The following is a 25,333-nucleotide window of genomic DNA, read 5'->3' on the forward strand; positions in this document are numbered from 1 at the left end:
CATACCGAGAGACTTTCAGGTTTGTTATTTAAAAAGAAAAGAAAAGAATAAAGATAAAGAAGTAAAGAAAAAAAAAGATAAAGAAAGATAATTTTCAGAACAAATTCTTTCCCATTTTATTAAAATTCGGTGAGAAATGTGTTTAAAATTAGAATAGAAAGAGAACAGAATCGAATTTTCGAAAAATTGCTTCGAGGTGCACACCCTCATACTACAAACTAACTTTGTGACAAATTTCATGAAAATCGACCGAACGGTCTATGCGCTATGCGCGTCACAGAGATCCAGACTTCCTACAGATATCCTGACATCCTCCGGACAGAGACTTTCAGCTTTATTATTAGTAAAGATTTATTTATTTGAATATTTTTATTTACTTACTTATTTATTTTTAATTATTATTATAATTATTACATTATTCGAAAAGTGCCAATGACATGCCCCATATACCCGCACACACACGCAAACTAAAAAGTTAAATGAAATAAAATGCAAACAATAAAATGAAATAAATTTAAAAAATAAAATAGAGTAATAAATAAATAAAAAATAATTAAAAAATCCCCCCCCCACCCCGAATGCCAATTACAATTTATATGACTAAAATACGCAGTTGAAATTATCTATATTCGCTTTAGCTCCCCAAAAAAAAGTTTATACTTTAAAAGTCAGGTCACTAGAGCCAAATTATCAATAAATTGAGAAATTGAAACAAATGTCAATTATCAATTTTTTGAAATTTCATGCTTTATTTTAAAATATGTTTTCCCAATTTAAAGGGACGGCTGCCCTCCCTTGCCGCCCTCTAGATACGTCCATAGTAATAATGCAATTCGATTTAAAATATGTTTTTTATTTTACGTAATTTAAAAATGTGTAACATGGTTGGGTCCGATAAAACATTTCCTTAAAAGCACTATTCAAAGCTTATTATGAACATTATTTGGAGGGACATTCTTTCATTGAAGTACCTTAGAAGCTGAACTTTAAAGTATCCAACAATATTTCCTTTCATCTTCAATTTTATCAATTATTTTCTATTCAAAGCGAAAGCAAAACCGCTTTTTAGCACGCAAACATATGCAATCGTGCGGTTTGTTGGCAACGCTAAAAGCTCCATCTATCGGCTGAAACTGAACTATATTTCAGGTCCCCTTTCAGCTTCGGAAATCGGAGTACACCATTAATGAAGTAACTTAACTTGATCCGTAACGATTGTATCAAAAGAATTGCTTCATTTTGATTATCGCCAAATATGGCGATAAGCAAAAGAATCTAGCAACCTTTTTCAAATATGGCGGCTGGATTTTGCTGTATTTAACGGACGGTAATTTCAAGTCATAATAAAAAACCAAAAACGTCATTAATTAAAAGTGATTGCATTTGTGAATATGGAAAACATTAAGGATTTATTGCGTTGCAATATTTCTCCTGATGATGTTCGGGAAGAATTGAATTCTCGAAATATTTTAAGTCAAGTCCATGAAGAAATTCTTGCTCAAGTTAAACAATCGGTATATACCATTATTTTATTTCATTAATTCTTTTTTATCAGGGAAAAATTGACGTTTCGAAATTGCACAAGCTTAATTACTGTGTTTTTAATTTTTTCACAGATGTTAATGCAATAATGAAATTTTTTTTAGCATGATTTAAGAAGAGTGGATGTTACCAGATTTTTTAAATCGAAAATCGGGACATATCTTTGATGGGGGGAGGGGGGCAATGTCTTTTATTTTCCCTGATGTTTTATATGTTATGAAATTGAAGAGTTTCAGATCTTGCATGAGAAACTATTTTTGATTTTTTAAGAGTTTTGATTTAGCTTCTGGGTCAAGATGGAGTCAGGGAATCATAACTAGGTTTGAGAATCAGAAATATGAACCTAATCGTTCAGAAATAGAGGGGCTCCCCCACCCCTTCGAGAAGTTTCCGAAATCACAGTGCATTAGACTATCTTGGTAATGTTAGGGAGTATAACTTCAGGGACGTTTCCCCTGTCCATTTTTTGAAATTGAAAGTTTTTTTAACGCAATTACTAGCTCTGATTTGTTGGGAAGTGGGGGGGGGGGATAAGGAACTCTTCCCTTACCCCCCCCCCCACTCCCCAGTTGCTCGAATTCGTAGATCTGAAGTTGTACATCTTCTGATCTTTGATGATGTGGGCAGGAGAGATTCGGGGACTCTCCATCGGAAAATTTCTGAAATTGACCCAAACCCTTAATCAAATGTTTACACTAGAACTACAGCAGCCTTTGCATGCCTAGAAAGATGGGGGGGGGGGGGTAGTTTGGGTTTTAAAGAAAATACAATTTTTTGGAAAAATTTGTTTTGTTACACAGCACAATGATTTAGGTAAAGTCAAGGATTTATTAAGCTTTTTATGAAAATACAGAGGAGCGGTTAACAAAAAAAGTTTGCTTGGGGTCAAGATGGCCCCTCTTATATTAGGGAGCATGCACTATGTTGCAAAATATGATCAAGTTGGTGGTATTTCATAGATTTGATGATGGTGATGCCAAAAATCAACATTAAAATTTAAAACAATCATTCACTTTAGCGTGAAAAGCAATTAAAAAAGGAGATTTTTGTAAACAATGTCGCGTGACTGAAAACGCACAGCCATTGGGCCATGTCATAAAACACGATTCTTCCTCTGTTCCCCTACCGCTATGCAACAGTCAATGTTCGTTTCCCAACACATTGCTTTTGCTATCGCTATAATCAGGGTCCGAAAGTGGATGTCATTTCATTTTTTTGCTTTTTTTTGGCATTTTTCCTGTTTTAGTGAATTTTTCAAAGACGTCTACAGCACTTTTCGCTTTTTTTTAAAAAAAATTTTCAGGGCATTTTAATCTTATCTATGAGCCAAAGGTTTTCATCTCCGATTTTTGAGACCAGTACAATCTCGAAGGAGCTGTTTCTTCTTATCTGTGGGGGGTCGATAGTTCGCATTGTTCACTTTGAAAAGGAAAATAAGGGGAACGAACAAAAAGAACAGGTTCTGATACTCTGTACTGACTACATTTCAGATTCTGAGTGAAATCATTTTCTTAGAAGTAGATTTCTGAAGACTGTCCTTCTCAATACTGAAAAGCAACAGCATTAATATTTTTCACAAAAGGCAGCTTTGGGTGTTTGTGCCCTGATTCTTAGTTAAACAAACCAATGTGTAAGTTATTAAAATATTTAAACTATCAGGGGTCTGGCCAGAGGAAATTTGGGTCCGTTAACGGACCCTTCACAAAAATCTGATCAACCAAAACGGACCTTTCACAAAATCCCGATCAACCAAAACGGACCCTTCACAAAATTCTGATAAACAAAAACGGATCTTTCACAAATTGTTTATTGGAAGAGCAAATCTCAAATCAAAATAACGCAGCATATTTCCAACGATAATGTTTGGAACCTTTTTTAAAGTTTATATTAGAGGTATCAACGTATACAAAAAAAGAAAAAAAAAAGGCGCTCTTGTGACTCTCCTGCAAGCGATAAATAACTACTAAGGCCAAATAAATATAATGCTTGTTGTTGGTTTGTATGAAAGAAATTAACAGCTGAAAATCAGTTTAGTTTATAATTTTGCTTGTTTGTTTTATGCAGCGGTGTTGTTGCAAACTTAAACTTTTCTGAAAAAGTCAGTCGTAAGCACTTGTCTCCCCGCTCATGATTTAATAAACAATAATATACAGCAAAATGATCTTAGAACTGCAAAGAATAGTAGGGATGGGGGGGGGGGTGATCGCTTCAGATAGGGTTACCAACTTTAAACTTATCTCCACTTAGCGTCTGGCGGGTGTGATGTTTAACTGTTTATCGCTACTAAGCGTCTAGCGGGGGCGATGTTTAATTGTTATTTTGGGAGAAAGTTATAGGGGTTTGATTTTTCGATGCTAAAAAGGATAATTAATTTTAAATAAACTCTTATTCATCGTTTTTTTCTTTAGATGCCTACATTTTGAAAAGCGCAATCTTTTTAGATTCGATATGAGAATCATACTTTATTCTTTTTTCAAGCTAACTTCGCTTTATTAGGATGAAAATAAATGAAAAGTCTCTTTATTTTTGTAACAATGCTTATTTTAAGTTTTTAAAGCGGAAGTCTATTTTCTTTTATGAGTCATAAGTTTAAATGCTGAATCGATGGTTCATATTTTATTTATTTATTTATTTTTGAATCAACTGTGTCCAGACATTAATGAAATGTTTATCATAGGACTCTAAAATGCAATTCTAAAATAATTTTATCAGAAATATTTATTTTACAAGCCGTTTTTATACTTTTGATGTTTTCACTTTGAGGATTGTGATCTGTTTGCATCCGCTATGGGAATCCGATTTTTCAAATTTTCAATATTTAGTACGCTTTGTTAAGAGGTAAACAATTAAAATATATCTTTATTTTTGTAAAAATCATGGAGTTTATAAATTTTAAACGAATTTTGTGTTTTTTAACAATGTCTTGGTTCAAAAAGTTAAATGCTGAACCCCTGCCTGAATTTATTTATTACAATTATTTTAAATACTATGCACATAACATTTCTAGTATAATTTAACATAATGTAGAATGGTAAATAAATATTAATACTTGAGGGGTACCCATCTCCCATGAGCGATGCCGCCCTCCCCATACTCCAGTACTCGAAAAACACTCAAGAATGATATTCTCAACAGAAAAGAGGGAAAAAACACAACATTTAGTGTCAATGATGCAGTTTGCGCCATCTCAAATTCAAAAATTTCGTTCTCACAATTTTTTTTGCAAAATTTGATTTTTCACAAAATTAATTGATTTTTCACAAAAAACGAACCCTGTGAATAATCCTGGACAGACCCCTGACTGTTTAAAATGGGATTCTGGCCTCATTTCTGAAGTGCAGTTTTAAAAATTATGACAGGATTTTTTCAAATTTAACTGCTTTTTTAGGGTCATTTTTTATTTTAGTTTAGTTGGGTTTTATTTTAGAGCATTTTTAGGGTTTTACTACATCATCATCTTCCGGACCTTGGTTACGATCAGCGATTTATTTTTTGTTTTAATTTCCTTTTTTAAACGGATAAAACTAGTTTTCATGTAAAATGACGGAAGAAAGGTTCGTCAAAGACCAATCTGATGATTTGCCGAAGTTGGATAAATGACATTAAAAGTAAAAAAATGACCATAAAAACAGTTAAGTTAGAAAAAATGCAGTAATAATTTTTAAAACTGTACTGGAAATAAGGTCAGAATCCCATTTTAAATAGTTTAAATATTTTAATAACTTACACATTTTGCAAGACGTCCTAATTTTATATCCGAGGAAATGAAAGGAGTTAAGGCAATGAGTTGAGTTAAAAGCTTATACATTTGTAAAAAGGGGAATTTTTCTTCTGATAAGTAATTTATCAACAAAAAAAAAATAGTAATTTAAAAATCAAATTTTATCAGTTTTAACATCCTTCCAATGTGTAAAGAAAAATTGATGCCATGCTGTACTTGATTTTATCATTTTTAATAAGTTACAGGCATAGTTAAGCGTTTTTTTTTTAAATAATTTATAACTGAAAAATTTATTCATTTTCAACTATTTATACTATTTTTAAACCTCGACACACAAAGGAAGGGGGTTATAAGTTTGACATGTCTGTGTATCTCTGCGTCTGTGTATGGCACTTTAGCACCTAAACGGTTTTTGAATTTTTTTTTTTTCGAAATGCGAGTTGATCGAGAGTGTTCTTAGCTAGGTTACGTCTTCGGATGACATTAATTAACGAGGGTATTACTTAAAAATCTCTAAAAGGTTTTTCGCGATTTTTTCAGTTTAAAAATTTAGTACCAAAATAAAAAATAATTTATGCGTCTGATAGAATATGTTTGGACCTTCCTTGTTATATATTTTTCGAATTATAATGTTTTTTTAAAGCCTATTTTAAATATGGTTAAGCCTTTAACCACGCGATTGGTAACCAAATTCATTGTTGGTTGACAATGAAAGAAAATACAATGATTTAAAATGTTTACTTGTTGCCAGTTTATATTTGTTAACAAATAAAATACTTGTAATTAATTTTTAATAGAGAAGTATTTTGAAAGGATCTTCATATTTACCTCTTGACTCTACGTTTGTGACTCAATTGGTTTTTGTTTTAAATTTAAACTTTAGTTATTATATTCAACAATATTAAAACGCTTATCGATTTCTAATGAAGTACAATCTTATTAAAATTTAGTCACAATCCTCAAGAACATCGGAATTGCGTTGCAATTTGAAACTACAACATGATTTTTACTTCCTTTTACAAAAAAGGAAGTATTGTATTCGCGAAAAAATTTTCACTCAAAAATCGCCCTTAATTTCCATTTTGCTCACCCCCAAATGAATGTTGAGTTTTTTTTTCGATTCGACCACATGCGGAAAAGTGCCTAAGAATGTATAGACACGCGAAATATCCATTTTGACCATCACCGAGGTAATTACAACGACTTTTCTCGTGACGTCTGTATGTATGTGCGTATGTGTGTATGTGCGTATGTGCGTATGTGCCTCGCATAACTCAAAAATGGTATGTCCTAGAAAGTTGAAATTTGGTACATAGACTCGTAGTGGGGTCTAGTTGTGCACCTCCCCTTTTGGTTGCTTTCGGATGTTCCTAAGGGGGTCTTTTGCACCTTTTTGGGGGGAAATCATTGTTAATTTCGATGTAAACTCAAGTGGCGTTATAATTTGTCGGACACTTGGCGATATATCGCCAGTCTTTTGGTCGCCAAGTTTTGTCGCCAACTTGGCGACAAATTTGGCGGAGTTTTTTTTTTTTTGGTTTCAATTTGGCCATTGTTGGTGATATTTAGAGAATAAATATTGAATCACATTAAAATAGCGAATAATGGGGAAATGACATTAAATTGGAGTAAAAGGAAGTCATGTGATGCACACATCAGCTCGTTTCAATCGTAAAAAACCAAAACTATCCGAAAACCAAATTCTTATATCACAAAAAACTCGATGCAATAATAATATTTGTCGTTGAATATGATTCATTCACAAAAATGTCTTCTATTCTACATTTTTCCCCCCACTTAAAAAAAGAAAGCCTAAATTTTGCCTCAAAGTATAAAAGCCAGCTAAATGCTTTTAAAATGAGCACTCTTTCGTAACTATAAAAATCCTTATTAAAGGCAGAAAAAAACAATACATAAAGCCTAATGACTTGTGAAGCCATTATAACCACTGAACACGTTCAACTTATGCCTTAAAACTTGTGTTTGGAATGTGTTGATTCCATGTTCTCGGACTCCGCCATTGCAATGCAAGCAGAATGTACGCACGGGGAAAAGTGTTTATTGACGTCACAAGCTCTTTCTGCCCGGTAGTTTCGTTTTTGCGGGGGTGTGGCCTAATCGCTTTTAAAACTCGTTTTAATTACGTTTTAGTTAGTTTAATTGAGGTGTTATGGGTACATTTCAACATAGTTTTTCATGATCTTGCGTTTACAAGTAAGTTTGGAAATCATGCATGTTCCCTATTCTAGTGTAAGGACAATCGTCAACAATGTTTGCATGAGGTGGATGCTTTCCTGGAAAAATTTCAAAGTTTTTTAGAGGCTGTTGGGCAATGCTAGTGAGTAGATAAGTTGATGGATCCCCTCTCCGTATTTTCGGAAATTGAAATTCCAGAAATGCAATTTCTTATGATCTGCATTGATGTTATCAGAGGGTTCGGGTGTACGCCCCTAGAAATTTTTCCGCAATGGAAGCCCTAAAATAGAAAATTTAGAGAAATTATGATGACATTAAATTGAGGGATGGTTCGGGGGAATCCAAATTGAAGTTCTAATAAGGAAATTTTCGACTGAAAATTAATGGAAAGGAAATGTTTCTGGCGGATTTAGGTTAAGCATTTCTCAGGAATTTGAGTGGGGGAGTGATTGTGTTCGGGTTATACACCGGAAATTCAGTATTGTTCATTATGCTTATACCTCCCCGAACTCCCTCCCAGATTTGTTGGCGATTATTTTGCTAATTAACACAGGGTTGCTATTCCACAGAGAAACTTGAAAAAACAAAAAACATGCAAGAAATTCCAAAAGAAGAAAAATACTGAGAATTTTGAAAATTTCTTTAAAAACCTGATCGAGTGCTTCTCTCTTTTTTTTATTTTGACGTTGCAAATATCAATGCCTGAATGTACAACCTACCAAAGAAAAAAAATTGAAAAACAAATAAAAATGATAATTTTTCGAAGTTTTTTTCTTTTTTGTTGAAGAAAATAGTAAAATGCCCGTCATAAAAGCAACTCCATGTGGTGACCGGAGCAGAATAGTCCCAATGTAGTCCATACATGTCATAAAAAGTGACTAAAATGGATACCCAATCTAAGGTGTGAGGCACCGTGCTGATGGATGGATGGCATCTGGGTTGTATGATGTCAAAACGGTCCCCTCAAGGAACCGGGTGAAACCTTGTAATTTGCCTTGCACTTGTACAGGGTGGTTGTGCGGGTGTTGACCGTTTACCACTGCCCAGTTCCGAGCTCCTTTGGAGCTGGATACTGGCTTGAAGGAGAGAACCAGCAACCTTGCTGCTGGAGGAGGTGAAAGGTGCAGGTCATCAACCCACCGACTGGTGAGGGGGCATTTCTGCAACCCACCGACACTGCAGTAGGAGGGCAGGGGGTACTCATCTATGCAAAAAAATGCAACAGGCGCAGGCAGGAGAGGGGAAGCTGTTACAGAAGGCAAAAATCACTGGGCCAGCCATTCTCGAGAAGGTAAGAAAAACCAAGCATCATGGATCGGAGGTTTCAACTCCTTCGGCTGCACAAACAGCTGCATCTTAAAGAGTTAAGACTGGTCAACCAGTCCTATGCTCAAGCCATGCATATATTTAAGATGGCTGTTGTGAGAGAAACCTTCCCATCGGCGAGGTTATCTCGCGATGACATTGAACATATTCAGCTTGTCTTTCTTTTTAAGGAGGGCAGACCTGATTCTCTCTGAGGATCACGTGCTGAAAATGCAGTAGGCTTCTTAACAAAAATAGTATTAGGAAGGCTTTTGGTCTTCTTACTGGACTTTACACCTTAAAGAGCGGCACCTTGCTATAATGGATGTCAGTATTGATCCAATTTGCAGAGGTTACCTCTTTAAGGAGGAAACTATTACTCATACCCTGTGTGACTGGGAAGTGTTTTCTACCTATAGGTTTGAATACTTGAACCTTGCAAGATTCATGATATTCCTATTAGCTGTTTGCTGAATTCTGCTTCAGCTACTGGTTTGTTTTAAGATTTTTGTTTGGGGACTAGTACAATAGACCTCTGATCGCAGTGCTTGGTTTGATTGAGCCCCCCTTCATTCATTTCATTTCATCATAAAAGCAAAAATTATTTAATGTTTTATTTGTCATGCGATCTATTATCTTATTAGGTTCAAGGAAAGACTTTTTTATCAAGTTAAATATAAATATTTCAGCTTTATTAAAATCTTCTTTACTTTCCCTTATTTTTATTTAATTAGTAATTTTTTACCTGTAATGAAACTAATATGATATTAATGTTCTAATACAACTATCAGTGTTTGCTCATTGTTTGTAATGCTGCACATTCATAGGGGGAAAAGTTGTTTTTTTTCCCTCAGAATTAAGTGGAAATCCTGTAGAGTTAATCTCCTGGAATGGCCACTCTCCATTCCTTGAAAAAGTGATTGTTAATGGAGGTTGGTTGCTCTTAAAGTTCGTTTTAGTAATACAAATTATAACAATTGCACTAACATTATTTGTGTTCTGCCAGGGGCGCCGACTTGCAGAAACCACCTGGGGGGGGGGATGTTTTCAGGAGTCTTAGGGGGTATGTAATCCCAAGGAGCCCCCCCCCCCAAAAAAAAAAATCTGATTTTTGTTTTTTGAAAATGCCAGTTTACATTTACATTACCTTAATTTTTCACACAAGCATCTTTATTTTTAGGGCATGAAAATTATATACCTTGAGAAAGATATTTTTACTAAGTGTTAAAATGTTAGGAATTTAATTCATGAAAAAATGGGGTAAAAATTCATTTGGGAAGGTGTCAAAAATAGCTCCCATTCAAATTTAGAACCTGACTTGAATTTTGCAAATCAGAAATCCTTCCTCTCTGCTGCACGGTTTCAGGAACACATATTTGTTTGAGGGGCATGAGTTATTGCAGCATCGGATGTTTAGAGGGGATGGGAATGGCCAGCAGTGAATTGTGTGAGTGGGGCCAAGCTCAGATCAAGTGTCAATCTCTTTGTCTTCAGTTTAGTTAACGTCTATCAAACTGAGTAACGTAACATTTCATTAGTTGGTGAAATACTTTCTTAGAGCAGGAATTAAAAAGAAGGGAACAGGTCCAATCATTGACTTAACAAAAACTTACCCAAAGACCCCAAGTCATGTGACTCTACGACAATTAATGGTTGGCAGGTTTTGTGTGAAACAAGCAAAAAAAAAACCTGATTTCGTCCAATGCTTTGCTTTAAAATCTATCACATGACTTGGGGTCTTAGTTTCAGGAATGAAAGTCTTCATTCCCTCCATTTTATCTCTTCTCAATGGATACTTTATTGTTTTGAGTTACAATGGCTCAGTCTAAACAAGTGCAGACGAGACACATGTCGGAATATCCTCTTTTTGGAAGGTTTAGCAATTTGAATGAAGTTTCAATAGCTACTTAGAAATATGTAATGAAATGCTTCTGTTTTATTAGACAGGGTGTAAAATGTGCGGCTGGAAAGGATCCTGCTGTAGGTGAAATATCTATAACTAGTTTTTAGAATGGAACATATTTAGTAAACAGCTTCTTTCCTGTTGTCTCTAGCCAAAGAATTTCAGATATGATAAAAAAATAACATTACAAATGTAGGAATTTGCTGAAATCTAGAAAAAGAAGGTCTGACTCGATCCTCCTAAAATTTAGATCAGAATCTAAACGTTTGTTTGATATTGCTGCCTACAAGTGTCAAAACTTTGATACTTGTAGCTGTATAAAAGAAAAAAAAGTATACTAGTTTTTAGGACTCTACCGATGCATCGGCGCCGATGGTTCAATCAATTTAAGCCATCGGCATCGGCGGCCGATGCTAACTTGCTGGAAACATTGGCCCATCGGCCTCAAAAAACATCGAAAAGCCGATGGAGTTGGCCGATGTTTTTGAAAAAAAAAGGACCTTTGTTGTTTTACTTTTTTAAATACAAAGTAAAGGGAGTTATTGTTTTCATATAAAATTGTTTACTTAAAATTCAGTATGAATTTCTATTTTAGTCACCGCCGAAAGAGTTTTTGGAGCGTTCAGGTACCGAACAAGTTAATTATTGGGTTGTTTCTTACGGCTTTATGTACTTATGTATCTCTTATAAGTCATAACTCAAAAATGGTAAGCTGTAGAAGGCTAAATTTTCGCATGTGGGGTGTGCATACGTTCCAGTTGTGCACTTCCCTTTTTGTTTTCGATCGGGTGCTCTAAAAAGCCTGTTTACTCATTTTTTGTGGCTATTAATTACTTATTTTAATACAAAACTAATATAGCGTCTCAGACTGACGATCATTTGGTGATATATTGTCGAATTGGAGACCATGGAAACAAATATGAGATGGCGAAACCGGTGTTTTTTTTTTTTTTTTTTCATTTTGTTAGATTTCTGTTGAACCGATGGCAATTTTTCGATATTTGTAATATGAATCACAGTAATGCAGTCTTTTCTGTATCGCTTCGGTGGAGCTACAAGTTTGGGGCCCGTCGAAATACATTTTGGGGCCCTATTTCTCTATCACAGAAGTTGTAAAACATTTATCATAACCATTTTTGTAACTCCTACGGTGCCCCTATGTTATGGGGCCTCTCGTGCAATTGCAAGATTTGCTATATTTTAAATCCGCCACTGCACGTCAAAACAAACTCGGGTGCAAGTTTTAAAAGGGTTTTTCTGCTCAATGTTTATAATTATTTTGAACTCTACTTTTTATGACTATTTTTTGTACTTCCGAGAACACTTGCGTGCCCCTCCTCCCACTCATTCAATTTCTGAAATTAAACTCTAGTTGTACCTCTGAGTTGTTTAAAACTAACACCATTCATAAAATTAGAAATTTTTTCTTTTCAAGCTTTATCTATTGTTTAGGAAGAATTTAGAGTATTAATGTAAGAAATTGATTAAAGACGTTTTGAATGGTGACATTATTCGGAAATCAAAGGGACCTTTGAATTTTTTCTTCGGAAGTGCTGAAGTAGATTCAGAAACTCTTCCGAGGCGTTGGTGGTAGCGGTTCTGTATTAAAAAAATGAGGCCGAAGTTAAATGTTGTGAGTTACTCCAAAACCAGAGGGTGACCTCCCCCCCCTAATCCACCCTCGTCGTTTCAAACATTTCTTAAATATTTAGCGATTATTTATTTTGGTCAAGAAATCATTTTGCGCATTTCTTATACTTGTTTTACCTATATTTCGTAATACGCCATCTTTTTTGCATCATTAATAGAGATCTTTTTTTTTTCTGTTGTAAGTAACTATATTTATGTATTTATATAAAATCAATGAATAAGTTATTATATGTTATGGAAAAGTTTCAAGGATTTTCTATAATGCAATTTTGTAAATTTCAGAAAATTATTGTTGTATTGAAAAATTCAGTTAGAACTTGTTTGTAGTTCTTCATAAAAGATTAAACAATCAAATTGTTCAATACTACGTGTGCAAACATCAGATCAAGTAGTATATGTATTCAGTTATTAACTTGGTGTAAATATTGAGTTTGTTTATTGTAGCTGCGTTTTAAGAAGCCTCTTTTCATGGCTATTTCTTTTTTCCGCAAAATTTATGTCACTGTTATAGCTTTTATAAAAATGCAAACTTTTCTATTCATAAATTTTAAATAAGTATAAAAATATTCCTATTATGATTTAATATTGTAATTTATCTGCTTTTTTGTTTAATTTGATGACTAAAAAATGTCTACGAGCGATCTTTCCACTTGAATTGCGTAATTTGTCGACAGTTTCATAGTTTTATTCTTAATTTGTTTTTTGAATGATTAAACAACATAATTTAATGTTTTTTAACTATGTTTAGTGTACCTAAATCCATACATTATTACGATATTACTAAATCTTAGTTATGTGTTCAATTAAAAAAAAACAATTGGGTTATTTAAACAGTCTCTTTGTCTTTCTTCCTTCCTTTCTTTTTTTTTTTTTTTTTGGCTGTTGTTCTTTGTCTTCCATCATACATCAGTCAAAAAAGGAGAAGCCTAACTACAGATTGTACGTAGTACGATCCAAAAGTTCGGGGGACACGCTGTATAAAACATTCCACAGGATAGTTCACATTACCGAAGTACATCCAACTTCAAAAGGTCACCTTGAGGGACTATGTACTTCTGCCAGTGTTCATATAACTTTTGGAAACATTCCTGAAAGCCATTTTTCGCTACCTTCTGTGATGTAGCTTTATCTTCTCCTGAAGGAAGAAAGCGGCGTCCATGCAAATGTTTTTTTTTTCTGCTGGGAACTTGTAAAAGTCAGATGGAGCTAAGTCCGACGAAACGTTATGTTATTTGTTTGTCTTATCAGAGTATTGAGCAATCAAACCGTGCATCCTCAACATGAAAGTCGCCTTCTTCCCCACGATGAAGTTAAAGCAGCAGCGCAAGAGGCTTTACAGGAGGTTGCGATAAATGTCTTCCAGGATTCCTTCTAAAAGCTATTCGAACGTTGGCAGAAGTGCATAGTCGTTCAAGGTGACTATTTTGTAGATAGATGTACTTCGGTAATGTGAACTATTCCGGGTAAGGTTTTATACAACTTGTCCTCGAACTTTTAGATCATACTACGTACGTATGAGTTTTCAACTTACTATTTCATAACGTTTTTGAGTGACGCTAGTTTACGCGCATGAAGACATCACAAGAGAATTTGCGATAATTAACTAAGGAGGAGTTCAAAATAAATATTTCGGTCATCTATATGTTCTTTGGTACATATGCATGTACAGATGTGCCGAAAAAACTTGTGAAGTTTAAGTTGGGTGATTGTAAAATAGAAATTTAGGTCGAAATGTAATTTTTTTTTTTTGTGATTACAATTCCTTATTCGTAGAAAGGAAGTAAAGTGAAATGAATCAATGATCCTTTAAATCCCTCACAGTCTTATAAATTTATTTCTTTTGGATATTTATTTTTTTTTTGCCATCGGCCAACGGCATCGGCCATCGGCAATCGGCCATTTGGAGGAAAACAATCGGCCATCGGCAATCGGCCATCTTTAAACAATCGGCCAACAATCGGCATCGGCCCATCGGCCAAAAAATGCCATCGGTCGAGCCCTACTAGTTTTTTAACAAACGTTTCTCAAAGATCAATGTTCTGCCAGGAAAATGGTTATAAGTAACATATATAGGGAGCAACTACAAACGCCTTGCAGAAAGAAACAAGAAAAGCAAAAGAACAACAAAGAGCTACTAAACTTAAACAAGAACGGACAACTATTAATTGTGTAACAGAAACTGTTACTGGCGATAGTGATAACGTTGAAGTTAAAAGAGAAAAAAATCTCAATTTTTAAAGAGCAGCGGTGCTCATCACCAGAAGAGGAAAACCAGCCAGGGGCCCTTCAGATGTACAAGAAGATTTAAATCTACCAGGCCCTTCAAAAAAAAAAAAGGATAAAGATAAGATTTCAAATACATTCTGGAGCTTCTATTTGTGATCGTGCAGGGATATCAGATAGAGTTGCTGTAGCTAGTGCTGCTTTACGGGATTTAGGTTTAATCACAGAGGAAGACAAAACCAAGGTAATAGATGTCATGTAAATTAGATGCGCAAGAGCAAAAAATCAAAGAGATGACAGTCCTAGTCAGAAAACCAAAAATAGAGGTTTGTTTTTCGATGAACAAAAAAACAAAGCAAGTACAAGAAAAGAAAGGAACAAAGTTTTACAAAAAAGTTGTTTCAGATGTCTTTTATAGTAAATTATGATTTTTTTTTAAAACTGTATTTTGCAATTAATAATTTTTTTTTAATTTAATGCCTAAAAATGTATTGACTATCATATTTTGTTCCATTATATATAGTAGGTAGTGTGTATAAAAAGCCTCTCTCAAGCTGGAAGAAGGCAGTTGCAATCTTGCCAGCTGACAGAATAAAAATCCTTTTCATTGTTTAAGATGTTCTCATTCCATATTAAACAATATTTAGTGTGCGGTATATATTGTTATTGTGAGCGTATTATTGAATTTGTACCTGGTGAACTATAATGATATAGATACTGCGGTGAAAGCAGTGAGTTTTAATTGCGAAACTGTCTGAATGGAGCTGCTTGCCATTCCCTGGAGTTAGTGAGTGATGGCAAGCATTGGTCGATAGCCTGCTTGTAGTCAATAAATGTTGAACAATTAGGGAAATCTTGGTGGAATTGATTTTATTGCAATTAAGTAATCTCATTCAGTTTAGGCAGTATGTAACTAAAGTAAAACCCCACTAATCTGAACTAATTAGGACTTCTTTGTTTCAAAAGTTATAGAGTGAGGATATATTTCTTTCTTCCCTCTTTTAGAAACTACTACTTTAAAAACGTACAGATTTTCTTGTGAGTGGGAGCCAAATTTTACCCGGACCTAGGCATCACTTTGGCTTGATAGTGCCCTGAGATGGGTTCAAATTAGCAGGATTCTGCAGTATATTTCTTTTTGTATAATTGATTACTTTATGTAACAGTTAGAAAAAAGTTCTAAAGGTGTTGATGAATGTAGTTAGATTACATTGATTTAACTGCATTTCATCATATTTTGCCAGCTATACTCAAAATTAACAGTGAATCAGTTTAATTTCAGTTGCTATTAATATTAATAAAACTACTTCTTGTTTTAGTCTTCTTACAAAAAATTAATGGAAATAGCATCAAATCAATTTATGAATATTGAAGCTAAGTCTGATAAGATAGATGTTAATGAAGCCGATACAAAAAAAAATGGATATAGCTAAGTAAGTAATGAACGTTAGTTTTAATAATATTACAATCTTTTGCAGCCATTGGCTAAGTTTTAGGTCTAGTACATAATATGAGCTCTTATATTTTATTTACTAGGTTATTATTCTCAAGTTGTCATTTCTCCTGAAAAAATAACTGTATTTGAGGTTGGAAGATGTGACCCAACTCTTTTCTCATATGTGCTGTATGTTACTTTTTCATGTATTAGCCAAAAGTATCAGCTGGAAAATGTTTTTATTCTGAAAACAAGTAACAAAACCAGTGAAACACTTGGTTTTATCAATAGATCAACAGTGCAGAACTTTTTATCCGGGAATCAAAAAACTGGGAAACCAGAAAACCGGCAACTTTCCCCCGATTTTCCTGCCATTTTTTAAAAATACGCCATTTTGGCAATTTTTGAAAAATTAAGCATTTTTTCTGAAGTACCAAAAAGAACATTGAATGATTTCTTAATAAACACCCTATTACTCACGGAAAACTCGGGAAAATGTTTGCAAACACTAACTTCAAATGGTTATCCTTTATGCGGGGCAAAATTTCCGAAATATTTTCTTGAATTGAAAAGCACATTCGTAAGTCTGAAATTTTCGTGTTTTATTCTAACTGAAAGCTAAGGGAATAAACATTGTCGCATTCTGATGCAGTATTTTATTGAATTCCCTCAAATTAAAGGCGTTTGGTGTAAGTGACGTCGCAAAAGTGTAGGAAATGCCGAAAACCAGATTTGTGAATTTTCCGGATAGTTGATCGTGAAATCTAGAAATCCATTAAACCCAAGACTAATAAGGCTGCAGGAACTCATAAATCAAATTTCTGTTGATATTAACGAAATGCAAAAGCATTAGGTTTAACTACCATAATCGCAAACACAAAACCTTTACAAAAAATTAAAAAAAAAAACTCGATCATGAAAGCAAATTTTGTTATACACTATAGTAGGAAAATTGCACATTTAGGTTCAAAAACGTATTTTTTGCCCTTCCCTTCATTTTCTTTCGTTTTAAAACATCGAAAAGTGCTGAATTTTTTTTTCTTTTCCTAACAGAATGAGAGGGTCTCAAGTATTATGAATAACTTAAGTTTTTTGGTGTTTGAATTATTCTCTCACTATTAGTTTTTAATATTTCGACATTTATAAGCATTTCTGAACTGTTTTCTTCTTATTTTAATATGCATAACTATTTATTATAGTAATTTTAGTTTTACAAACAATAGGCCAATAGTGCTTTTTAGCGATCCAGAAAACCGGGAAATTCATATATCCAGGATAGCAATGGTCCCGCCCGCATAATTGATTTTCTACTGTATTTTAAAAAATGCTAACCTGGTCCTTCCAGCTGCCACTGGTGATTAAAAAAGCGACTATTGCTGCTATTTTGAAATGAGGTCTTACCAAACTTTTGTATCAAGGTAGAAGAACTTACTTAGAATTTTGTAAAATCGACGTAATGAAACCTTATCGAAATCCTCTTGAAGTTTTTTCACCCGTTCTTCACTGTCAGCAATCCCCTTGACTTTGACAATATCTGCAGGAATCTTAATATTCCCAGAGAGCTTTTGATTAATATCATTAATGAAAATAATAAACAATGGCCCTAAAACTGAACCTTGTTGAACCTCACATCAGCTTTTGAAAAAAATTACCCTTAACAGCTACTCTGTTTTCTCCCAGTAAACTAATTTCTAATAAATTTTAAAGTTTGCCCTCCTATTCCAATGCAAGCCAATTTGCTTAGCAGTGCAACATGTTTTACTTTCTTGAAAGATTTTTGAAAGTCAATGTAAGCAACATTTATACACTCTTTGTAATCTGAAACCATGGTAACCTTTGCGATAGAAGTGCAATAAATTATTTACACAAGATCTCCCCTTCCTAAAACCATTCTGCAAACCTGACAGCAGACCATTACCTTTAGTTTTAACAGAGTCCTATGCAGTTTCTATTAAAAACAATTGAAAAGAAGTAATTAAAAAAAAAAACAGCAACATCTCCATGCTTTTGGATTATGGTCCCATTCTCGTTTCCCAGTGGACAAACCTGACTGACATGAAGCTTTCCCCTAGTTAGCATAGGCAAAAAACTGCTTTGGATCCCTATCAATTTTTTCTGCAAGACATCGTTCTAATTCTTTTTTCTTACTTGTTTTTCCTTACTAAATACTTAAAATCATGTCTTTCCCTATGATACGATATCCTATCGGCATGATTATAAGTTGCTTTAAACTGAGGAAAATTGGACAGTTTGTAATTAAGAGCATCTTTTACCTCATTAGAGAACCAGGTGGGCCACATTTTTGCAGAAACTCTTTCTCTTGACTGAAGATAGTCGTCATTTTCCAAGCTCTAAGATAAAACCTCTTTTGAACTTTGCGAAAGTGCTACAAAATATTCCATAAACAGTATTTTTATTTGGAAGGAAATGGATCATTATGTTAACCATTAACATTCTTCTGAGGAGATAGAGGGGAAAAGTTTAAAAGCAAGAACATTTGTAGCAAGTTGTGAGAGTCGTAAGAGGCCCTCTGAAATATTGAAAAAGTCATCAATAGGGGCCCCGCCAACCAAACTGACAGTAGGCCCTTCCTGGCTTTTGGTGGCCTGTACCACTTGGTAATCCTGTGAACAGGTGTACAGAATACTTTTTTTCCATACATTTTGCCGCCCTTACTTAGATAATCTTAGTAAAAGAGAAGCATCCATGTTTCCTATATTGTATTTTAAGATTGCATTTTACAGGACAAATACATTTAGTTACTTTTATTCCAATTGTTCATTTATTATTATTATTAGTTTAATTTTTTAAAACAACGAAGGTCTTCCTTTTTTCTTCCTTTGTTGTTTAGCTAAAATGAAATTGGTGGCTCCATTTCTAAAAAACTGGAGGAGGGGGGGGGGTGATGGCCCTGTGGATGCACATGCACCCACATGAGGCAACTTAGTCCACTTTCATGGGTTCTGTTTAAAAATTTCTGTATTTAAAATGATCATTATAAAATATATTTTTTAAAAATCTTTAGCTCGGTCAATTTAGACATAAAAATAGTGATCAAATAACAAAAATTCCGGGAAAGTTAAATTTTTGTAGAGACCTTGGTTTTAGCAATACAAATAAAGTGCCAAAAGTTCCCGTCGATCCCATGTGAGCTAAAAAAGTTATTTGGGGTTGGGGTCAAAGGTCAAAATTTTAGGTTTTTTGGATTTTTCTCAAAAACGGTAAGTTTTATCGAAAAGTACCTCAGACCAGAGTTGTAGATTTCAAAATTCTCTATAAAAATGGTCCTCATGACTTTTCTCCAAGACCAAACTATTTCCCAGATATTGTGTACTCTCAAAAGACAGCTAGTCATTTACAGAATCCCCTCTACTCGCATGGCCTTGAATAACATCTGGCTATTCTAATCCGTGTGGCGTCGTTCACATACCCAGGGGTGCCCAACCCACTAAGGGCATGGGCGCACCCCTCAATATTGCGGAGCCCCCCCCCCCCCCCTTCAAAAGCAACAGCCCTCCTACAAAAAACTGAGAAAAATACCCCTCAAAACAGCCCACCTTTAAATGTTTTTTGAGCTCTCAAACTGTAACCACATTTCATACAATAAAACATAGTTTGGCTGGCGAGTCGCATTATTATCTTGACTCCTGACAATGTTTGGCCTTAGTGATACATTGTGGGTAAGATTTCTGGATTCTATTCTGACTCTAAGTAATCTATCTCTCTTGGTTAGACAACAAACCGTGGTTGACGCTTCTTTATCTAATTTTGCGCATCATCTCTTTGCTTTAGTATAACGTGAGGTATTGGAAATCATATAATTCAGTAGTTATGCCTCAAGCACCATTTGTTTTAAAGTTTTATCTGCTATTCCTTTTTTAAGAAAATGATCCGAGTTTTCCCACTTCTGCTTATCAAAGAACTCAATTTGAAATCTGGAATTGTAAATTTTCGCTATACAATCGAATTCTTCAAACTTGCCATCGTACTATGTTTCGATCATCAGCTCTCGTTCTGCAAATTGGTTATTTTGAGAACCTAAAAAATATAACACTAGGCATTGCGGATGACCACAGACGTGGCTCCAAGGGAGGGGCAGGGGGGGCAATTGACCCCCTGTCGGAAACGTCTTGCCCCCCCCCCTCCCGTCGGGGAAAATTTAGTATTTCGTCGGGGAATCTGTTTGCTTTGGCGTTTATCGTAAGTTATAAAAATTTTCTCAATGAACTCTAAAAAAAAAATTAGTAGAAAAAAGTAGAAGTATCTTATATATATATATATATATATAAAGGAAACAAAAAATCAATCCCCTTTGAGGCAAGGTTAGCCCGAGTCCGTATAACGTCGTCCAGATGGTGACCAAAATATAGCTATTGCTTCGGGGGAAATGGTGTGTTTTGATCCTTGAAATTTCTGTTTGTCGATGCAGGGTGTCGATGAGCTGGTTTTGACCTCAGGGTGTCCACTTAGACTAAAAGAGTACCATCCCCTCCCCGTCCCTGCAGAATGTAGTTTTGATTACCGATCAGATCTAAGGCGTTGTCATCGGGTTACGAGACAAATACATACGGAATGACAATAGCCAGGACGAAACGAGAGGGGAGGGGAGGGGGTTGTCATCGGAGAAAAAACATGCTTCGGAGATTTTTGCTTTTCTATTACATTCGCAAAACAGCTCTTCATCAGCATGTCAAGTGTGCAGACGCACTCATTGATTTGTTTTAAAGTACTTTTTTTCACTCAGAAGTTACAAGTAAATTATTACTATAGTTATTTACAACTTTTCTGATTATTGTTGGATTATTCTGCAACAAAACATATCGATGAGTAAACTATCCTTTTACCTCATACAAGGAAGTGTACTATAAAGATTTAATTTTTTAGTGTAATGATGTCTTGTCGGCAAATGCTAAATGCAGGAAAAAAATTCTTTAGACTAATATAATAAAAGCAAATAGATGTTTAACATTTTAAATACATTTTTCTCAAAAACTTATATTGATCTTGTTTGTAGGCTACATAATAGTTTTGTTGGGAATGACGAAGAAATGAAAATGATTTACTAAACATCGGGCTTGGCACAACCAAACAATCATTGGATTATTAAACGTCGGGTTGGTAATGCATCGGGTTTGGGTTCTTTTTGAGAAAAATGTCTGGGGGAGGGGCGAACCTTTTGGAAAAGGCAAAATTAAATAAATAAATAAATCATGAGCTAAAAGCAATTGAAAACATACATTTTGCTTCCAAATTTATTTTTTTCAGATGTTATCATGTAGTCGAAACTCATGTTTCTAACTTAAAGTAAAAGCTGCGCTCAGCCCAGACCGCTGTAATCATTTGATTGGACCAAGTCCAATTCAAAAGTCAACATTGCTCCTTCGAGATCGATCAAACCAACTTACAGACTGATACCAGATTCAATCTTGTTTAAGTTTTTTTTTTTTGCGAGCTATATTCTATTTTTTTTAATACGCTTTTTTTTCAAGTACTAAAATAGTGTAAAAAAGCAGTGCTGCGCAGTCAGAGTCGGACAGATTTTGGAGACAAAGAGTCTGAGTCGGCATTTGTAGGTTAAAAATTTCAAGAGTCGGAGTCATTTTCCCTCAATGCCTGTAACACTGCCAGTGATTGCGGGGTCGGAGTGAGAGTTGGAGTCGAATTGATTTTAAGGTAAAGGAGTCGGAGTTGAATTGTTTGTCGGTGAGTTGGAGGGGTGATTAAAAACTAATTGTATGGAAAGCCAATGTGAGCAAGAAGCAATGAGTTGTCTTTTCGTTTCCCGCGCTGTTTCTCTCTGTTGACTGCTGTCATTGGTTTTTCGAATCAAAAACAATTTTTACTGTGTATTATCTTAATTTTTGATATAATTTATAACTTAAAAAAAGTTTTGTTTGCCTATTTCTGTCCTCATATTTTTGTAGTTCCAACTACATCTTATAAGGCTTCAAAATGCAGAATTTTATATCTATTTTTCAAAATTTCCTCCGGGGAAGAAATCCCCGGGCTCCCTACAATTGGGAATATTTTGTACTCCACTTAAAAGGGAGTCATGTGTCACTTTCTTGATAACATTTCCCCTCTTAAGCCGCGACTCCACATCACCGGAAAAACGAAAACGGAAACTGAAACGGAAAACGTACGATTTTCCGTTCCGTTGTATTTCCGTTCAACTGGCCGGAAATTCTTACGCGGAATCTTGGAGCGCCATCTGGTGAAGGATTCTAGACATTCACTTTAATTTTGTGTATTTAGCGGGAAAGATGGATCGAAGAAAGAAAAAAGATTTTGCAATGATGAGTTTACATTTTCTTAATATAACAGCTCTGCTCTTGGATAAACAAAAACCATATCCACTCATATAGATGCATTGACTTCACAAAGCCCGTAATTTAGGGACAATTATCTTCTCAAGTGCCCTTAAATGATTGGCTTGCGTTATACAAATTAACCTTTACAAATTAGCAACATTTTAGGTAGTGAGGATCAAACGGAGTGGCAGTACTCAATACATAATTTTTACAAGGTGGGTCAAAACATTGAAACCACTGCACTTACACATTTCCCAACAAGATTTAATATCAAATTTTAACTAGAATGAAAACCTCCAACACAAAAAATAGGGTGCGTTTGCTGCCTCGCTTGCTCTCCCCTAGATCCAGCACCCTGCAATAGTAACTTTCAATTTTTAAATCGTTAAATTCGAAAATTACAGATCAAAGTTGATTAAAAATTTAGATAAGTGAAACAAAATTTAATTTTATATGCAGAAAAAAAAGCTATCAATGTATTTATTAGGCTAAATGAAGGAATGAAAGATATATTTCCAAATCCTGCATAAAATAACTATTCTTGTATTTTCTGATGAACACACATTCAGAATAGATTGCATTTGTTGGTACAGGAACCATTTGGGAACATAGACTGCAAGGGTTCCCTTTCCTATACCCAAACTTGTCCCTGACTTTTCTTTTTCTTTAGTAAACCGGTCCCTTTGAACTGTTCACTTTGTTTCTGCTACAGGACCTGCAAAAATTTAATTTGTTGCAGTTGATTGTTGATTGCAAACGCATAGTTCATACCATTCAAATACAGCGACTAAAAATGTTCGACTTACCCACTCAAATTGAATTTGGAGCCGATGACAGGCCACAAACTCTTCTTCATTTGGACATTTTTATAATTTTTCCTTTTTTTATTTATCGAAGAGGCAAGGATATTTCCTGACCTCTTCTAAAAATACTTCTAAATGTATCTTCATGCAGGCCCGTGTCCAGATTTTCATAAAGGGAGGGGTTTTAATCTTACCTGGGGGGAGGGGGATTCAATCCCTCACAACCTTCATAGTTTTACCACAAATTATCGACCCCAGTATGGCGTTTATGCACCTGTAAGTACTGCTGTACCCCCCCCTCTTCCCCTAGCAGAATAATTCTGATTGCTCAAGTGACCAAAGTATTCCTTCATTTTACAGGTTCACTTTTATAAAACCTTGCTTGTTTCTTTTTAATTAAATCTGTTAACTGTGCGGTTTATTGCAACAAGTGTTTAAAACTCTAAACGAATTCTTTTTATGTAAGATAATGCATATCAGATTTTATGTTCTGAAATAATGCTCAGAACGAGCTTATTGTAGATGCAAAATTACATTACTAAACACCATCACTAATACACCTTCATAGCTGCAACACCTGCCAAATTCATCATTACCTCCTTACAATAAGTAATATTAATGCTTTGTATCGGTAGATAATTCAACGGTTCTACCACCACTGTTTTTCCAAAATATTATTTCAGTCGGCAAAGCTTTAACAGTTGTAAATTACATAATATTTGAATGTTATGCAAAATTTTTTAAGTTATAAGAGAAAGAAATGCAAGCGTTTAGGTCCAACTGAGTTGAATTAGAGGGGAAAAAAATACAGAATTACTGAGTTAAAATTACAGAAAAACTTCAGAGAGAAAGGGGGGGGGGCGTTAAACCATGCTTTCACATTAAAGTTAATTTAAATCAATCGTTTTCTTCATTTGACATACTTTTTTTTTTCAATGAGATGGGTTTAACCCCTAAAACCCTCCCCTTGGACACGGCTCTGTCTTCATGGATCCACTTGCCGTCGATATTGCTGAAGAAAAACGTTGTTGACAATGTGAAGAGTTCCTATTGGCTGTTGCGAAGCGGATTCCGTTGCCAGAAACAGAAAAAGTTAAAAATGTTTCAACTCTCGATTCCGTCGTGTTTCTGCCGCTCGGAAAAGGAAACAACCGGAAGTGGGAAGGTTTTTCTGTTTCCGTTGTCCGTTTCCGACGACTTTCCGGTGATGTGGAGTCGCGGCTTTAAGGTCAATCCAACACAGGACATCAGGAAAAACACATTAAAACACGATCAACAAAAATTAAAGTATTGGTGTATGTATCAGATGAAAGAGACAGACATAGTAAAGGAGAAAAAAAAAAAATTAAAAAATGCCTCTCTCTCTCTTACACCACCGAGAGAAACATTGTTAAAACTACAAAAGGGGCCCCATACCTAAAATAGCTTTGGGCCCCGTTAAGTCTAAATCCGGCCCTGAGTTGGAGTCGGCCATTTTCCCTCCGACTCCGCAGATCTGCAAAAATGGTCCATGTAGATAAATTTTGAGGTACGACTTTGAATTGACATTTTCCTCCCTTAGTCTGGAAAGTGAATTAAAACTTAAAATTTGAAAGTATGACAGATTTCAACTGGCATGTTCAATAAAAAGTTTGAAACTAATGGTTATGCATTTTCGAATTATGAATGCTTCAAAAAATTTGAAAAATAAAAAAGTTAGGTATATAGTTAATTTTAAAAAAAAGAAAACCTTACCCAAGATAAACTTGTGCAATTAATGTTAATTACTTTGATACTTAATAGATTTGTTTATGGCGTAATATCGTCGGCACTATGCTGAACTACCGAATGTGAAAATTGGCTCTTTTCAGGGGAGCCGAAACAATATTTTTGTCCACCAGACGCTTTAGTTATTTTCAATGTTTTGATTTTTATAAATAACATTAAGTGTAAATCTTATTGTTTGAAGTACAGTAAACTCTCGATTATCCACGAGCGGATTATCCGCGAAAGTCTCGGAAAAAGAACTTAACCTTGTGAAGAAAAATTTTGTTCTGCAAAGACACGGATCTGAAATCAATTATTTTTTTTTCCCTTTCCCACGACAAGTGCTCCTTCTCAAAAAACGTGAAAGTCGAAGCATTGTCATCAACTTCTCTTTGACACGTGCCTCAAGGGAAAGCGTTCAGCTGATTTCGGTAAAACACATGTGTTTACTGATGACCCCTAATTTATCCCCTAAGGAGCGTACGACATTATCCTTAT

The 25,333-nt window shown here is 34.8% G+C and overlaps 1 protein-coding gene across 2 annotated transcripts in view; it reads left to right on the forward strand.

Annotated features, from left to right (window-relative positions):
* Positions 1–1,278: 1,278 nt before the first annotated feature.
* LOC129218055 (uncharacterized) overlaps positions 1,279–25,333 on the forward strand; it is an 88,681-nt gene continuing 64,626 nt past the window's right edge. For both annotated transcript variants that reach the window (XR_008580280.1, XM_054852239.1), the window contains exon 1: positions 1,279–1,514. Coding sequence is in view for 1 of the 2 variants with exons in the window: in XM_054852239.1 (XP_054708214.1) it covers positions 1,483–1,514 (32 nt within the window). In the remaining variant the exon portion in view is untranslated. The remainder of the gene's footprint in view (positions 1,515–25,333) is intronic.

This window comes from Uloborus diversus, chromosome 3, assembly GCF_026930045.1.
Source record: "Uloborus diversus isolate 005 chromosome 3, Udiv.v.3.1, whole genome shotgun sequence".
NCBI lineage: Eukaryota > Metazoa > Arthropoda > Arachnida > Araneae > Uloboridae > Uloborus > Uloborus diversus.